The sequence below is a fragment of the Meles meles genome, chromosome 6 (assembly GCF_922984935.1).
Source record: "Meles meles chromosome 6, mMelMel3.1 paternal haplotype, whole genome shotgun sequence".
In the NCBI taxonomy this organism is placed as follows: domain Eukaryota; kingdom Metazoa; phylum Chordata; class Mammalia; order Carnivora; family Mustelidae; genus Meles; species Meles meles.
Window position 1 is genome coordinate 47,623,574 of NC_060071.1, and position 18,216 is coordinate 47,641,789.

At 48.7% G+C, this 18,216-nt stretch overlaps 1 protein-coding gene across 1 annotated transcript in view; it reads right to left on the bottom strand.

Moving 5' to 3' along the window:
• Window positions 1–18,216, bottom strand: part of CA12 (carbonic anhydrase 12) — a 56,752-nt gene that overhangs the window by 26,086 nt on the left and 12,450 nt on the right. Inside the window, exon 4 of the mRNA XM_046007815.1 lies at window positions 16,892–16,988. Within this exon, the coding sequence (XP_045863771.1) occupies window positions 16,892–16,988 (97 nt within the window). The remainder of the gene's footprint in view (window positions 1–16,891; window positions 16,989–18,216) is intronic.

Sequence of the window (18,216 nt, forward strand, 5' to 3'; positions counted from 1 at the left end):
GTCATCAAATATCCAGTGAGTGTTCTGGTTTCCCCAGTTGTCTCATAACTCACTGAATAGCTATTAGAATCAAGGTCCAGAGAAGGTCCATGCATTGGGACTGGCTAGTATGGCTCCTGGCTTCTCTCTGTCTACATGCCCGGTTTTCATCTCTCCCCGGTACTGGTGTGTTTACTCTGTACAAATACAGGTACAAACTTACTACTGCCCCAGGCAAATAAGCATTGATGCAAGTAAATGTAGGATCATTTTATTATCTTTTAACCTGTTTGCAGACATGGTATAGGGGTAAGTAAAAAACTTTTGAGTTGAGTGATTTCTTATATACCAGGTACATGCATTGTAATCATAAAAGCACAGAGAGCTCCTTAGAAGACAAGAACTACCTAATAACTGCTAGTTCCCCACTGGCCATGCTTTCTCACTGACTGTACATCCTCTGTGCTCAAGAATAATTAAAACTTCAATAAAAATATTGTTTGTAACTTGGACCATATCTGATGCGTCTGGACCCACACAAAAGCACATTTGTGGTTATCCTATTTTGAGGTTTGTCTTTTTGGGCCTTTCTGAGTTGGTCCCTCAGATCTGCTGTTGCCCCTGACCTCTCCCTGTGGTCACATTCTCTGAGGTGCCCTCTTGCCTGTGTCAGTATGAAAGTGTGCAGACAGCTGCCTCAGAACACACCGTCAGACCAAAACCTACCCTAGCGGATAAAACTCTCATGGCAAGGTTTACATATTCTGAATGCTGACACACTTTTTTCTCAATAATAGTCAAAGTTTCAGTCCAATAAGAGCTTTTGGTTAGTCTCCCAAAGTTTGTTTTCTAAGGGGATCTGACTGTATAATAAAAATGGACCTTGTCCCAGCGTGTATATTTAAATGGAAGCAATCACAGATTGTGTATCAAATTTGAATACACATTTAGGGAAATGGATTACATTTGTCATTAAAAATGCATGCTCGGGGGCACCTGGGTGGCTCAGTGGGTTAAAGCCTCTGCCTTCAGCTCAGGTCATGATCTCAGGGTCCTGGGATCGAGCCCCACATCGGGCTCTCTGCTCAGCGGGGAGCCTGCTTCTCCCTCTCTCTCTGCCTGCCTCTCTGCCTACTTGTGATCTCTATCAAATGAATAAATAAAATCTTTTATAAAAAAAAATGCATGCTCAGATGTTGACTAAATACTCTTCCTTGGAATGCTGCTTAATTTGGAAGTTCATTCATTCATTTCTTCAACAAATGCCAGGCACTGTATTAGGCACCGAAGATGTGCTAGGGAACAAAATAGATCTGGTCTCTGTCCTCATGGAGCGTACATCCCAATAAATTGCAAAGAAACAAACCAATACGTAACTAAAATTATTCCAGTCTGCAATCAGTGCAGGAAATAAGCAAGGATGAGGATGGAGAAAACAGAAGGATCACCGTGGACCAGATGCTATAGGAAGGCTTCTCAGAGGAGGCGCCATTAAAACTAAGACTTAAGGAATGGGACTGAGCCAACCATAAGCAAAACCAAGGAATGGCATTCCACAGACAGAGGCACAGCAAGTTTAGAGGACTTGCTGCAGCAGAGAGCTTATGTATTTTATATGCATGTGATGTTTCAACTCAGAAAGAACTGAGGATTCATCTGGCTTCCCCTTTCCCAAGCTGGGCATCGCCCTATGACAAGACAGAGAATCACCCGGCATCATCTGCTCACTACACTCCTCTGTTAGAAAGGTCCCCCTTTCAGGGGGCTGGCACCTTTCTTTCCCTGAGGGCCACCAGTCATGGTCCTGTGCCCAGAGCCACCCAGAACATGGCTAAGCCCCAGGACCCCATTCAGAGGGGAAGGCAGCCTTCGGACCCCTCTAAATCCATATTGAAACCACACGTCCTCAGGCTATTGTTGGGATGTGGAAGCCACATTTAAAAACATGTTTAATGTCGGGGCGCCTGGGTGGCTCAGAGGGTTAAGCCTCTGCCTTCAGCTCAGGTCATAATCTCAGGGTCCTGGGATCGAGCCCTGCATTGGGCTCTGCTCAGCGGGGAGCCTGCTTCCCCCTCTCTCTCTGCCTGCCTCTCTGCCTACTTGTGATCATCTCTCTCTCTGTGTCAAATAAATAAATAAAGTCTTAAAAAAAAGTTTAATATATACTTTATAGCTCCTGCAGTTTACTTCCGAGGTTGATTAAAAGACACAGCTTCTCACAGAATTCCGGGGGATTCAGCCTATCAGTAGTATGGAGTTCCCGCAGAGTCCACCTGGCTGGGTTCTGTCCCCCGTGCACAAGGCCACATTCTGCCAATTCTGCCTGTTTTCCTGCCGGTCAAGTGGAGAGGCATGGCCATAAAGACCAGGATCCTGCCCAGAAGGAAAGGAGGCTAGCAGGGGTGTGGGTTAATGATTGATGGAAGAGGTCTTATGACTTTATTATAAACAAGTGGAGGCCAAGGAATCAAACTGACATTTTCCTTTGTTAATGCTGCAAATGAGTCAGAGACAGGGCAGTGAGGGAGGGCTAGAGAGTCGGGGTTACTTGTTATTTACAAAGCTTAAAGGGAAATTGCTGAAGGCTGTTCTGCTTTTTTGGATTTTATGTTACAGGTTAATACAAAAGGGAAAGTTTTCTTTTTTTTTTTCTTTTTAAGATTTTATTTATTTGACAGAGAGACAGAGAGAGAGGGAATATAAGAGTGGTAAAGGGAGAAGCAGGCTCCCCGCTGAGCTGGAAGCCCAATGTGGGGCTTGATCCCAGGACCCTGGGATCATGACTTGAGCTGAAGGCAGTCGCTTAACAAACTGAGCCACCCAGGTGCCCCAAAAGGGGAAGTTTTCTAAAGATGCTTTCATATTTATTCTATGTGAGACTCTCCTCTTTGTTATTTCAGTTCGTGTTTGGGCCAGCTTGAGAGGAGGGGCTGACATTGGGGTGAAGCAGGGTTTGGGGATCATTTCTGGTTTAGCCACTTCGGGGGAAGGGTGGGGGAGTGAGGAAGAGGTGAGCTGTAAGACTGGCCACCCGCTCAGCTCTCTGTTAGTCCTCAGAAGCCCTTCCCCCTCCCCAGTAATCTGGAGGCACCCCACTCCCCAGTAATGCTAGGGTTGTGAGGGAAAGGGGTGGTCCAAGGGCAGATACCTCTCCCTGCCCATCTCACCCCCTTAAGGCAGGACAAACTGTCCCCCTCCTCTGTGTATTTCTCTTTGCCTAACAACACCCACACTTACCAAAATAATACTCTGTATCTTCCTACCCCAGAAGACCACCTGGGCAAGCATTATCATCATCACCACCACCATCCCAGTCACCTAGGAGCTCATTAGCAATGCAGATTCTTGGCCCCAACCCACACCTGAATCAGGCACTCCGAGGGTGCCCGGTGGGGTGGCTCTCTTCAAGCCCCCAGGTGATGCTACTCCTCCTGGAGCCTGAGAATACTGCATTTGGCTTTCTGCTTGCTTCTCTCACTCTTGGGTCCCTGACTCCTACCCCAGAGCCTGGCAAACTCTAGTGTCCCACAAACGGTTCTTGAGCAACAGCTGCGACTAACCAGTAAAGTTAAACAAGTTGCTACATTGGGACTAGCCTCAGCCCAGTAATGAAACCTGGGCAGGCCCCAGTCACTGGTCAATGCTCGACCCACGATCTTCCCTTCGGTCTTCCTTGACTCATTCACAAATGAATCGTGGTGTAAAAATGTGAAGTCCACAGTCAAGTCAGATGTCCTGCTCCACCCTCCTTAAAAAGAATGTTAAAAATATTCTTTCTCCGTGCTCAAGCATCTCTGAATAGAAAAGGCTGCAGACACCACCTTTTTAATGTACTATTAAATATGTAATTCTGGAAACATAATGTGTTTGAGGTAATTATTCAGTGTTGACTATTAGGAACATAACTTCCTTTTCTCAAATTGCTTTTATGGCTCAGCTCATTTTTAAATTTTTTTTTATTGCGGTAAAATATAAAGTTTACCATTTTAACACTTTTTTAGTGAATTCGTGCCATGAAGGACATTCACACTGCTCTGCAACCATCACCACTATCCGTTTGCAGATCCGTTTCCATCACCCCAAGTGTACGTCACCAGTGGGAATGTGAAATGATGCGGCCAATGTGGAAAACAGCATGGTAGCTCCTTAAAAAGTTAGAATTACCATATGATCAGCAATTCTATTCCTAGGTAGATACTCAAAAGAACTGAAATCAGGCACATACGTGGATATCAGTGTTCACGGCAGCATTATTCCCAGTTGCCAAAGGGTGGAAATACCCCAAGTCCATTCATCAGCACATGAACAGATAAACAAAATGTTATACAGACATATAATGGGATACAATTTGTCCCTAAAAAGACTTATCTCATTTTAACGTACAATTTCTTTTCCTAGAACCCCACCTAGTAGATGTTTAAGGAGAGCTGTGGTAGGTCTCCATATTTGCATACCTATCACAGAACCAAAATTACAGTAGATGCTCAGTAAACCCTCACTAGTTGAGGAAAAGCTCTCCTCAATTTCTTTTTTTTTTTTTTAATTTTATTTATTTGACAGAGAGAAATCACAACTAGGCAGAGAGGCAGGCAGAGAGAGAGGAGGAAGCAGGCTCCCTGCTGAGCAGAGAGCCCGATGCGGGGCTCGATTCCAGGACCCTGGGATCATGACCTGAGCCGAAGGCAGAGGATTTAACCCACTGAGCCACCCAGGCGCCCCAACTCTCCTCAATTTCTTGAGTCCAACCTCAGAGCAGTTGTGAAACGTGAGTGAGCATCAGAATCTCCCGGAGGGCTTGTTAAACAGATTACCGAGCCCCACCCCCACAGCTTCTGATTCCGCAGGTTTGGGGTGGAGCCCAGACTCTGCATTTCTACCAAGTTCCCAGGTGATGCTGCTGGTCTGGGGACCACACTTTGAAAACTGCTGGTGTAGAGCGGTATTTCTTAACTCTGGACCTACTCTGGCATCTCTGAGGGCTTTTAAGTTTGCCCCTGGCCCAGCCCCTGAGATCTGCTTTGACTGGTCTTGGGTGGGGTCAACACACAGGAAGCTTTAAAAAGCTGCCCAGGTGATTCTAACGTGCAGCCAAAGAAGAGAAGAGCTGATGAAAAGCCCTCCTCACATCAAAGGCCTTGATGTCAGAGCCAGAGCTTTTATTCTCCCTCGCCAAGGTAAGATTGCTTTTTAAATTTTTAATTAATCAATGTTGTCTTGTAGTCAAATATATATAATATAAATCTAGCACTAGTGACATTTGGTGTGTTCACAGTGGTGGGTAACCATCACCACTCTTTAGCGCCAGAATGTTTTCACCACCCCACAGGGAAACCCCAGCCTCAGTCCCCATGCCGCTCCTTCCCTCAACCTCTGGTAACCACTCACCTACTTTCTGTCTCCATGGATTCGCCTGCTCTGTCCATTTCATGTCAGCAGAATCAAAATGGGGCTTTTGTGTCCGGCATCTTTCACATAGTACAGTGTTTTCATGGTTCATCCATACTTCCTTCCTTTTTATGGCTGAATCTTATCCCCTTGTATGGACATAGCACCATTCATTTACCCATTTGTATCACTGCTTCTTACAATAGTTTAAATATTTGACTCTGGTTAAATTGTCCCGTTAGTCTGTAACATAGTTGTTGACTAGAATCAAGCAGCAGTGTTTCACCTGTGTGCGTTTTAGAAGAGCCTGTGACTATGGGGCGCCTGGTAGGCTCAGGTGGTTAAGCGTCTGCCATCAGCTCGGGTCATGATCCCATGATCCTGGGATCAAGACTCACATCGGGCTCTCTGCTCAGCGGGGAGCCTGCTTCTCCCTCTGCCCCTCCATCACGTGTGTATGCGCACCCTCTCTCAAATAAATAAAATCTTAAAAAAAAAAAAAAAAAAGAAATAGAAAAAGTCCGTGACTAGAGCTGGCATGAAGGCAAGATGAAGAACACTCAGCCTGGTTTCCTGGAAACACGGGTCTAGGGGTCAATGAGGCTATTATTTGTAACAGGCTCCCAAATGAGAAGGGGAACCCTCACGTCATAATGCTAATAGAGGCGTATTCCATACAAGGTGGTGTGGCAATGTTTTCTGGCACTAGAAGGAAGTTGGTGGGAGAGCAAATGACGTGGGCAGAAGCTGCCTCTGTGCCTGGCTCTTTCCCTGGCAAGAGGAGGTCTGGAAATGTCTCAGATGCTTTGAATCATTGATATAGCCTTCTCCTCTAGCTGACAGAGGGTTGCTCGTCTTTGTTAAAAGTGTGAGGCTGAGGGTAACCCACCATGACTGCATTTGGGGTTAGACAGTAGGTCAGGGATAATGCTGGATATCTAAGCTGAATGTGATCCCCACAAGGAATTTAGCTGTGGACTTCTGATGTCTGTTAGTAGAACCAGTACCTCCCCATTCGCTTTCACTGTGGTCTCTTGCCTCCGTTTTGCAACCAAGCATCTTCCAAGAATTGCCTAACCTGCTGGCTTGTGCCTCTTTACTTCCCATACAGACTCGCTGCTCTGTGACTCTGACTTGCCCACGCCCCACTGAATTCAAACAGATTCTTCAGTTCTTGTTTTTCTTGCAGTCCTTGGCCCCAGTGCCCACTGCCACCCCGTTTCTGAAACCTTTCCTCTCCCACTATCTGTAGCTCCCTGCCCCTAATGTCAGCCTTCTCATGGTCCGTCCACCTCTGCCCTACCCAGTTTCCTCCTGAGCTCCAGAACTGCTGCCCACTGGACGCCCCTCCTGGATGCCGTTGGCTTCCTGAAACCAGACATGGCTGCAGAGGAAGGCAGATAGACAAACAATTAAAGAACAACCAAACTTGCCATCTTTTCCTCTCTGACCGTCCTCCTTCCAAAACTTCTCTCGCTTCCTTCAAGTTTCTCTGTCTCAACGGATGGTACCATTTACCACACCAAAACCTAGAATCAAATCTTCTCCTTTGATCCCATTGCTAGGCACAGGGAAATAATGATTTTACTTTTATGTGTCTTTTTAAAAAGCTTACTCTGAAAATGTTTTAATGTACAGAAAAAGTTAGAAGAAAAGCACAATCAATTCCCATATACTCTTCACCTAAAACACTAGCTGTTAACATTTTATCACAATGTTATACATCTCTCAATATATACACCTATACATACATTATTATTGTCATTACAGTTCTTCCTCAGCCTGTGATGGGATTATGTCCCAATAAACCTATTGTAGGTTGCAAATACCATGTAATTTTAAAATGCGTCTAACCTACTGAACATCACAGCTTAGCCTTGCCTACCTTAAGCCTGCTTTATACTAGCCTACAACTGGGCAAAATTATCTAAGACAAAGCCTGTTGAATATCACATGTAAACTGTTGAGTACTGTGCTGAAAGGGAAAAACTGAGTGGTTGTCTGGATAAAGGATAGTTGTAAGTCTCTCAGTTGTTTATCTTGTGTTGGGGTGGCTGCCTGGGAGCTGGGGTTACTGCCTCCACCCCACGTCACCAGAGAGGATCACACCAGGTATCGCTAGCCAAGGAAAAGACCCAAACTCACAATTCCACGTATAGTTTCTACTGAATGTGTATCACTTTCACACCGGCCTAAAACCGAAAAATTTTAGGTTGAACCATCATAAGTCAGGGCTCTCTTTTGAGAAAAAGTGTTAGACATGATGCCCTCTGGTACTTAAATACTTAGATGGCTCTCTCCTGAGAACGAGGACACTTTCTTACATAATCACAGTACAAGTATCCAAGTCAGGAAATTTAGCAATTAATACGATACTGGTATCTGGTATTCAATCAATCAAATCAAATCAAATTCAAACAATCAGTATTCAAGTTTTGCACATCCAGGCTCAAAGGATCTTCCCACAGATTATGTATGATTTATAAAAGGGAAAAATGGTAACAATAAAATGGAGAAAGCTACCAGGCATTATCTTAAGCACATGATCAAAATGATCACCAACAATGACATCGAGTGCCTCCTGAGGACATGCACAGGCAGGGACACATTACTTCTGTGGTATTCATGCCAAAACGTACAACCCGAATCTCATGAGAAACCCCTGGACAAACCCAAACTGAGGCACCTACAAGGAGCTATCCGATCTATATGCTTCAGAAACGTCACAGCGTGAAAGGCCTAAAGAGACACCACAAAAACATGCAATGAGTTATCTGGATTGACTCCTGCATCAGAACAAGTGCTATCAAGGATCACATCAAGATTCTTTCAGACTTGGCATTGCTGTGTCCCCACTGGCACAGCCTTTATTCAGACCCAAAGCTCCCTATCTGTGCCCCTCACTGGCCTTGTTTCTCTGGGCTTACCACACAGCCCTCCCCTCCGCACTAACGCACACCACATTCGCACATTACTTTGCTGAGAGGTCTTCAGTTGCTCCTCAAGGCTTTAGGAGTTATCCTAAGATCTGCAGTGCAGCCCTCAAGCCCCCCCGTAATCTCACTCCCTTCTCCAACCTTGACTTTCCCCACTGCCACCTGTCAAAAATCTGAAGTCAGTGGGCGGGGAGCGGATGCAGGGAGAGTTAAAATTTCACCCAAGCTAACAAGTTAGGCTGCCACAGCTTCATTGCAAAGACACAAGACTCCTGAGTTGGAGAGAAAGGACAGTTTATTACGCACAGCAGTAGCGGAGCAACATTTGCGCCTGTTTGCCAAGCCTGGTTCCACAGGGCGCCACTATGAGGGGCTGGGTGACACCTGCACGAGCCAACTGCTCAGCATCACGGCCATGCAACTCCCCGTTTAGGAAATCTCAGTCTTCTAGAGCGGCAGTTGACAAGCCTGCCCAACTTTACTCCCAAAGGAGACCTTGTCTTTATCTTACTGGATAGCAAAAAAATCTGCTCTCTGCCCTACAAGGAGACACCCCCTCTAGCCTATAAAATGATCCGCTACATAAACATCCTTGAAATGATAGTCTGGAAGCCATCAGCACCTCTTCCCACAGACGTGCTGAAACACCAGAGACCCAGCAGTAAGAGTCTCCCACCACCACTCCTCCAACACTAGGCAGCCGACACCTGATTGTGTCTCCGTGCCACGCACTCTCACTCCCTCTTCAGACCTCTGTGGTCCACCACGGAAAGCCCTGCTCTGCCCTAACTGCACCCGCCCAGCCACAGTAACGTTCCCACAAACTCCTTGCTCAGCTCCTTTGTCTTTCAAGAATCAGCTCCTCAGGCAGGCCTGACAGCCCCTCTCGCCCCCAACGGAGGCCTTTCATGCTCCCTCCGTGTCCCAGCACTTAACTTGCTCCACTGTAATTGCTGGCTCACACGTCTGCTGGGCCCTCGGCTGTCAACTCGTTGAAGGCAAGGGCTGCATCATGCTTGTCTCTAATCCCAGGACCAGCCCACCAAGAATAAGTGCAGGGCAGGTGGAAAGAATAAGTGAATTGGTGCCTAAACTCTTCTTTTAAAGCCACCAACCCTTTCTTCCTCTCACTTGAGGTCGAGGCAGATGTACAAACCGATGAAGCTGGAAAACTGGCCTGGAAGAGGGGTGGGGCAGGTGTGGGGATCATAAGCAACTTCCAGATTCTGGGGGAGGAAGCAGAAATGGGTTCACGGGGAGGCCCTCCCCATGTTGTCAGATGAAGCATTTTGACTAGCCTTCTCAGCTACGCGGACGTGAGGCAGGGCCCCACCCAGGGTTTCCCTGAAACCGTAGCCCCAGCCGAGGCCATCCAAACGGGGTGCTTCAGGCTGGGATGCTGAGTGTTCTGTTCAGTGATCCAGTGATACAAACTAGATGCATCTGTAACAGGTCTGCGTCCATGCCAAGAACACTGTTTTTCTAAATATGTATTTAGGTGTCTTAGACAGGAATGTTGTCCCACTTGTGATGGCATTTCAAACTTCAAGTCCGTATTCTCAACACTGTCATCTGGCCATGTCTAGAGACATTCTAGAGTCCTGGCTGGCAGGTGCTATTGGCACCTAGGGGTAGAGGCCAGAGATGAGGCTGTAGATCCTGCCAGGCACAGGACAGCCCCCCACAACAAAGAACTATCCTGCCCAGAATGCTCGTAGTGCGGAGGCTGAGGAGGCCTGGCCTGGACTATCGGGACTGCCTCATTTGGGCATGAGCAACAAGGGCCAGACCATACAGTGTGGAGGTTTTTCTTGAAGGGGCCGGGTGCTCTCACTGTGAATCATCCTGGGCCAGAAAGAGGAATAGAGGCCTGGAGACAGCGAAGAGGGAACCCAGGAGGGCTCTGGGCCAGGAGAGCAAGACTGGTGCCTACGTGATGGTGGGGGACCCATGGGCAAAGGGATAATGGTTGCCCTCAGGGAGTACTGTGCACAGAGACATCTGTTTAGGATTTTTCTTTTAGACTGTCTGTCATCCCAGGGTCTGAACTGAATTTTTTGCTCAATTCCAAGGCTTAATGAGTTTTTTTGGCTTTTTAAGCTACCATGTAATGAGCACTCACTGTGTGCCAGGCATCATTCTGTATCAGAGGTTGGCTGCCATGTTCTGGCAAAAGGCCAGATTGCCAGTATTTTATGATTTGTGAGCTGTACAGTTTCTGTCACTACTTGCCAGCCCTGCCTCATTCCACCACAGCTTCCCAGGAACTGTGTGAATGGTGAGTAGGGCTGCATGCCAAGAAAATTTTATCTACAAAAACAGGTGGTAGGGGTACCCGCTTGGCTCAGTGGGTGGGCTAAGCGTCTGCCTTCGGCTCAGGTCATGATCCCAGGGTCCTGGGATCGAGTCGCACTCTGCTCAGCGGGGAGCCTGCTTCTCCCCTCCCCTGCTGCTCCTTGCTTGTGCTCTCTCTCTCTCTGTCAAATAAATAAATAGAGATGACAGGAGCACAGAGGTCGGATGATATGCCCAAAGTCACAATGCCAGTAAGCAGCAAGGCTGGCTTCTGACCCCAGGCCGCGGCTCCCAAAGTGCCTTAGCGGACACGGAGCCCGGGCAGCGGCAGAGGTTACAGGCTGGTGAGCGGTGACCCACAGGTATGCCCTGGGTGACTGTCCAGAGCGAGAGGGGAGGAACAGCGATGGAGGCATCTGTGACCTTGTCAGTATTCCCTGGGGAGTCTGGAAATAATGAAGAGAAGGGATCTGATAAAAGACTCGAACTTTGTACAGTCACCCATGGGGGAACCTGAACTAAAGTGAAGGGTGACTGGCCTCTAAACCTGGACCTGATGTTTACTTGGTTCACTTCCCAGCTTTCACAAGGAGCAAGTGCTTTCCGATAGCTGACCTATTGCCCTCTTGCAGTTTTGCAAAGCTACTCCCCCAGTTTTCCTTTATTAGTGAGAAAACTGTCTTTTTCATGGGTCTCTCTCACCTGAAATCCTTCTGCAGGCTAGTTCCCATCTCCTCTCCCAAGAGGCGCAAAGTACAACAGGAAGGTCACGGGCTCAGGAGCCGTCCGGCCAGCTGCCCACCACAGCTCAGCCACCTAGAAGCCGTGAGACCTCAGGCACATCCCCCGTTGCCCTGAGCTTTGCTCACAGAATGAAAGCGGCAGCCCCCACCTCCCATTCCCGTTGTGAGGAATGCGCGTGGTAGCATCAGATCGCTGTCCAGAAGTGATAGGCTCCCAAGACATGCTGGGCCCCACGTCCTTCTGAGCCAATTGTCTCAATGCTTCCTTTCTCTCCCGAGGGCTGTTTGCCAACCGTTTAGAGCAAGTCCTCCTCTTCACCTCACCGGAAAACAGATCCAGGGTTCCCTGTGGTCTCCCCGTACTTGGAATGAGATATGCAGGGTGATGTGGCATTGCTTTCTCCCTGCTTTCACCTCTGAAACCCTATCACCCCAGATCAAGTGTTACCCTCTCCCTGGTGCCTTCCCTGACTCCCAGAGTCAAAAATAAACAGAGAGATAAACCGTTCTTCCGCATTCACTCAACAAATGTTTCCTGAGCATCCTCCCTGGGCTGGGGTCTGTGCAACTGCCTGAGCAGCCCCCGTGCGGCTACATCATTTTTCTGGATGATTCTCCCTGAGGCTGGGAAGGGCTCCTTGCTCACCCCCCCCACCCCCATACCCTGCAGAGGTCCTGGAGCACTGCCCTGCTTGCAGCGGGCTTATGCTCACAACAAAACAGAACAAAAAGGAAAACCGCCATTGAGGGAAAAACTTCTCCAGTGGTAACTGGACAAGTTAATCCTCACTGGGATTAACAAGCCCTTGGCTATTAACGGAAGAAGTATCTGTGCTTCGTGCGCAGTTATGTGCAAGAAGAATGTTAGGCTCCTGCAGTTGAGTTTTCTCCAAGGTGTAACAAGTTCGCTGACCAGGCAGCTTTGCACACTCAGTGTGACTTGGACGCTGAATCTCACTCAGGGATGGAAATTTCCCTCCATCATCCTTACTGGTGGACAGGCGGAGGCATCACCAAAAGGTTTGCCAAGAACCGGGGAGACTCTTGGGGAGCTGCCAGGAGGAAGGACTGAGGAGTCCCTTGAAGATTTCACCCGAGGAGTACCTCTCCGAGCAGGGGGATAGAAACGCCCATGCCATAGGTCAGAAGCCAGCTGAGAGGCGAAGCCCAGTTCACTGGCTAGGGGATGGCCATGGGCGTGTGTGCGAGGGTAGACGTATCCCAGGATGTAGCCATGCACATGATTACGGATGCAGGCATGCGTGTGTGCGAGTGTGTGTCTGTGTGTGAGTGACACACATGCTCTCCTTCCCCAGCACCCAGAGCGGCAGAGCACAGCAGCCTGGCATTCATCATCCCTTCAGTCTTTGCAGGCTGCCCTCGTCCCGCAGCGGCCACACTCGCGCAGGGATGCTCCTTCTGTCCCCACTGGCCAGCCCGCTCGCTCTGACACACTTGTCTGACCAGCTTCTTCACTGCGTCCGTCCTCTGCTTCCTGTTCTCCCATCCACTGTGGTTCTTCCGACTCCCACCCCCACCCCACGTTCATTTAGCCGCCCATCCTCTTCCAAAGAATCTGAGAAGGAAATAGATTCAGGGTGGCCCCTAGAGGAACCCCGACCAGAGTAACATCCATGTGTTGCCAACAGTAACAATGGCTGGAATCTATTAATTTTTCCCCCTAGCAACCACACCGTCTTTGATCTACATTTCCCATGAGTGTGGCACAAGGAACCATATCCAATGCTTATCTATGTCAAAAGGTATTAAGTCCATTGTGCTTTCTTAACCACTAAGCCTTTTGTCCCAATGAGGGGAAGAAGAAAAAGTTAATTTGGCATAATTTGTTCCTGGCAAATTCGATTATTTGCTTTAAAAAAAAAAACACAAAAAACCCTTGTCTTTCCTCAATGGCATTTGCACAGTGTCATGATGTGTAGTGCAGGGCACACAACACCTGCTATGAAATAAGCATCTGCCGAACGACCAGGAAAGCACGTGGGATGGGACTCGGGAGACCCAGGTTCTGGTCCTGGCTCGGCACCTCATGCTCTGTTCGGGCCACTGCGGAACCCTGAGTTTCCCTTGCCTCATTCATAAATAGGCTGGGATTTGGCTATGTCAGTCAGTTTTGTCCCCCTCCAACCCACCCCCAATCTCAGGGTCACACCTGGGCAATAAGGCAGTCTGGATGCCAGTTTGAACAGACATTTGACACTCATCCACAAGCAGGCTGCACTGAGTCTACATTTCTATAAGGTATTGACATTTCCAGCTGAATTACCAACAGGTCAAGACCCCCATTGCCCCTCCCTTGGTTCAGCACCCCCACGCCCCTGTCCCACATCCCTCTGAACTCCCTTTGTCTAGCGTTTCACACTCTTTTCACTCTCCACCCTGCAGCCAACCACGTCCTTCTAAAATGCTTATCTGATCCCCTCAGGTTTCGACTTGGAATGTTCCAGCAGTCCCCAGCCGCCTCCAGAATGAGGCCCCACCTCCTCAGCTGGCTCAGGAGCTCCTCTTGCTCTGGCCCCATCCTGTTGCCCCAGCCTCTCATGTCAAGTTCCTTGGTCGTTCCCAGAATGTACCAGCCCAGGTGGTCACAGAACAATTTGTCCCTTGGCCCCCAGTGCCCTTCCACCCCCTGCCCTTCGCCTGGGGAGCTTTGATCTGTCCTCCAGGTCTCAGCTTAGATATCCCCTCCTCTAGGAAGCTTTCTCTAGTCCTTTCCCCAAACACAAGGTGGGGTCTCTTCCGTGCCACTTCTCTCTGTACTGGAAGGCCCTATCCAATTCATGGTGTCCTCCCAGATTCCCAGTCCCAGAATGACAGACGCCATGCCTCAGGCACCATTTCTTCAGCATCTAGTCCAGGCCTCGGCCCTCAGTATTCATCCGTATGGTAGCATGAGTGTGAGCCAATTACCTTGGGCTAACTGAAAACTTTGATGGGCTTCTGTGTCTGTCTTTGAATAATAACAAATAAGGACAATTAACTATTTCACTAACATATTAATTTGTTATAGAAAATCTTTGAAACAACAGTATCCATGGAGGGGTGTGGAAAAAGAGAGTGGTAGAAAAATAGAGTATCACTCTTCTAAGGTCCCTTCTAGCTAAAAATACCACAAATCTATCTGTTCTAACAATTTGGCTCAGGAGCAGGAACAATAATCTAGAACTTGGAAGGGCAATATAAGGAAGATTCTTTAGATCTCTGGGTCATAGGACAATAGACAGTTAATCAATTTTCCTTAGGGTTCCTGGTGGCCAAAACGAAAAGGCAAGCACAGTCATTTGCATGACTGCCTCAGACTTGCTACAGAGTATCTTTGTTCTACAACTTTCAGTCACCTTTCTTTCCTCCCTTCCCCACTCCACACGCCGGCTTCCCTTCTTCTAAGGGACCTTGGAAGAGTGATACTCTATCTTTCTACCACCAGGGAGTGGCTGCTGTACCCCTGGCCAATGTCAGCGCTGCCTGCTTTAGGTAAATCTCACTTTCATCATAGCCAAGGAGCCTTTCCTGAGCCAGCTGTCCCAGAAGGTGGGGACTGCATGAACCCTTTGCCCTGACTGCCCAGGTATCCTTCCAAGATCCAGATGGGTCTCATCCAGTTTGCCCAGAAGTCACATGCTGATCTGGTCACAAGTTAATGATTGCAACGTCGTTTAAAATGTTAAGAGGAGCTTAACAAACTGTGCAGGGCTAGACCAGCTCTGAGTCAACCTTTACAGACAGAAGGAAGTGCTGTCCTTAGATTTGTTCCTTCCTGGTTGGCATAAAAATCCAGTGCTTGTCAGGGAATTAGGGAGCTTGCCTGGTCCTTAAAGAAGTATTTGTTAGAACACACACATACACATATACAGAGCACCCAAATCACTTTGTTTATATACTTGTAATACTATTGAACACTACCAAAAAGTATACATGAATTGAAAATTGGAAAAAGTTACAGTTGAAAATCAAATATGGTTCCCCATCATTGCTATGTGTTGTGTTGGGCACTGTACATACTGGCCATTAGTCTTTGACCTCTTTGCTATCACTGTTTTCACTACTTAATTGTGGAAATTAATCATTTCAGCTCCTTTCCTTGTGTTCTTGGCCTGTGACAGAGGGCTTCTCAGTGAGCATTCGTGGATCAACTACCCTATTTCATTGCTTCCGGACACCACTGATCATCTACCCCTATTTCAGAGACGCTAAAATATAGAAAAAAAATGTGTATCTGAGAATCAGTGAATTGTGATCTTTGTCCATGGCCACCCGGTGTGGCCCCCAGAAGTCTGGCTGTGCTTCTGGGCTCCGTAGTGATGCCTGTACCCTTCACCCCTGTGGTGGCCGCTGCACAGGAGGACAGCAGCAGAGCAGGAAGAGGGCCCTCCCTCCCTCCCCAGGAGATTGCTGGAACAATCTCTGATCCATTCTCTTCTTCACGGAAAACCAGACTTTCCAGTCCCTGCCTGGAGCCTCCTTCACACACCTGCTTTGAAGTCAAGCCTTTTTGGCTTAAATCTTCCTTTGGAGCTAATTTACTCCAGAGCTCATCTCTCTACGTGCTGAGGATGGGCTGCCAAGGGCTTTCACCAGCTCCTGGAGGGCTGTGCTCTGCCCTCACCTGGATGCCTGGGGGCACAAAGCAGAAGGGGCGAGTCTGAGCAGAGCCAGAGGCTGACGGGACCCGCTCCTTGCTCTGGCCAGCCTGCTCTCGCCCTGCAGTCCCAAGGCTTGACTCTGCCTCTGGTGGGTGAGGGTTCCTGCCTGGGGCTGGGCTTACTTAGCTCCAAATCCTTACAGTCCAACCTCCAATTTCTTCCCAGGTTCAGGGCCTCCACCCTGGCTCCCTAAATTAAGGATCAGCCTTGAGGCTCCCCGGGGGCTGGGCTGAGAGGCTGAGAATATCTCAGGGACTGGTCCCTAGAGGCCAGGAAAGCACCAGCGAGATGAGGTCTGACTTCACTGTGGCCTGAAGGACATGGCTAGAAAGAACATTCTGGCCTGTGAGGAGTCTGTATTTTTTGCTTAATCCCTTTCTTTCTCACAAAGGAAATGTCCTATTTGTTCAGTAACCCCCTTGCTATTAAAAACTCGGGCAATTCAGCAAAGCATGAAGAAGCCAGCCCTTTCGAACACAGCTCACATTTGTCTGGGGCTACAGAGCTTACAAGGCATCTTCCCACATATTAGCTACTGTAATCCCACCCCCACCCCCCCCCCCCCGTGTGACGGAGGGAAAGAAAACGGTGATTAGCTGTATTACGTGCTTGCTCTGTGCCAAGCACCACCAGCCTCTTTGCCTACATTGTCTTACTTAATCCTCCCTGCAGTGGGCCGGTGCTTCTCAGGCTTGGACTGGGGCATCAGAAGCCCCTAGTGGGCTCGTGCAAAGAGACTGCAGGGGCACCTAGCCCTGGAGTTTTTGATTTGTAGGTAGATCTGGGATGGGCCCAAGAATGTGCGTTTCTAGCAAAATCAAACAAGGTGCCTTTGTGACTGCTAAAGGGCAGGAGTGAAGGGGTTGGGCTTTTCTCCCCAGCATCCTCCCACCTGTTTCACTTCTAGTTCTTCGAGTTCGGGAAGGGCATCCCAGTCCCCGGGGACACGGAGGCTGCTGATCCAAACTTCCACTTGGTCGTTGAAAACCCTGAAGTTCGGGGGGGAGAGGTTAAGTTACTTTCCTAAGGCCATTCAGCCAGAAAGCAGCCTTGCAGATATTCACGGAGGTCTGCCTGGTTCTGGGCTCTGCACACTCTCCAGTTCTGCCTCCCCCCACTCCCCTGCCTCTATACCTACCTCTAGGAACCAATCCTAGCTTCCCTGTTGTTTGACCCTGCTGGGAAGGCCAGATGCGAACACTGAAATGCAGGCCAAGATGCGCCCAGAACACACAAACCTCAATTCTGCAGCTCGGAAGAGATGAGAAATAATTCTGAGTGGGTGGACCACACCACACCACACCACACCACATCCTAACAGAGCCTGGATGTCCCAACTTCAATTAGCAGTGACTGGAACTACAGCGCAGATCGCAGAAATGACAGTGGGTTGGATTGCTAGCCTTAGGGGAAATCCCCCAACACACAGGGATAGGGATTCAGATCCCTGGTATGAAAAACACGTTCTGGCCTTTCTCGCCTCTCTCCTCAGAGCGCTCCGTGCCTCTTCACATTCATCCTCAGGATGGCAGCTGGACTGGGGGAGAGCTCACGGGGGTGTTTGGAGTTGGCTGAGCCTCTCTACCTTGGGTAAAGCCGAGACCCATTCTTAATGAAATCAGCCTTTTAGTTGTGTGTGCTCCCTCACGGCTATCTTAAGTTCACCCTTGAGCTCCGAGTCTGCCTTCCGAACTGCATTTGGGTGTGAGGCCACGCAGCACCTTTATCCCAACTACAGAATAGAAAGTAGAGACACCCCCCCCCCCAACCTCCCTCCACGTTTCGAGTCTAGTTCTTGGGTTTGGGAAGTGTGTGGGAAGGATGTCACGCACCAGGGAAAGTTCGTGGCAACCTAATATTCCAGCAGATTTGGGAAAGAAGGTGGGTGGAGGCAGGAGCCTGAAGAACCAGAGGGGTAGGGCGCCTGGGTGGCTCAGTGGGTTAAAGCCTCTGCCTTTGGCTCAGGTCATGATACCAGGGTTCTGGGATCGATGGAGCCCCGCATCGGGCTCTCTGCTCAGTGGGGAGCCTGCTTCCTCCTCTCTCTCTCTGCCTGCCTCTCTGCCTACTTGTGATCTCTGTCAAATAAATAAAATCTTTAAAAAAACAAAAAACAAAAAAAAAAAACCCAGAGGGGTTTGGCTCCACGGAGGATCCCTTCCTGATTCTCAAAGGAAATCCTTTAAGACCGGGAATCTCTGGTCTGGGATGAAGGAG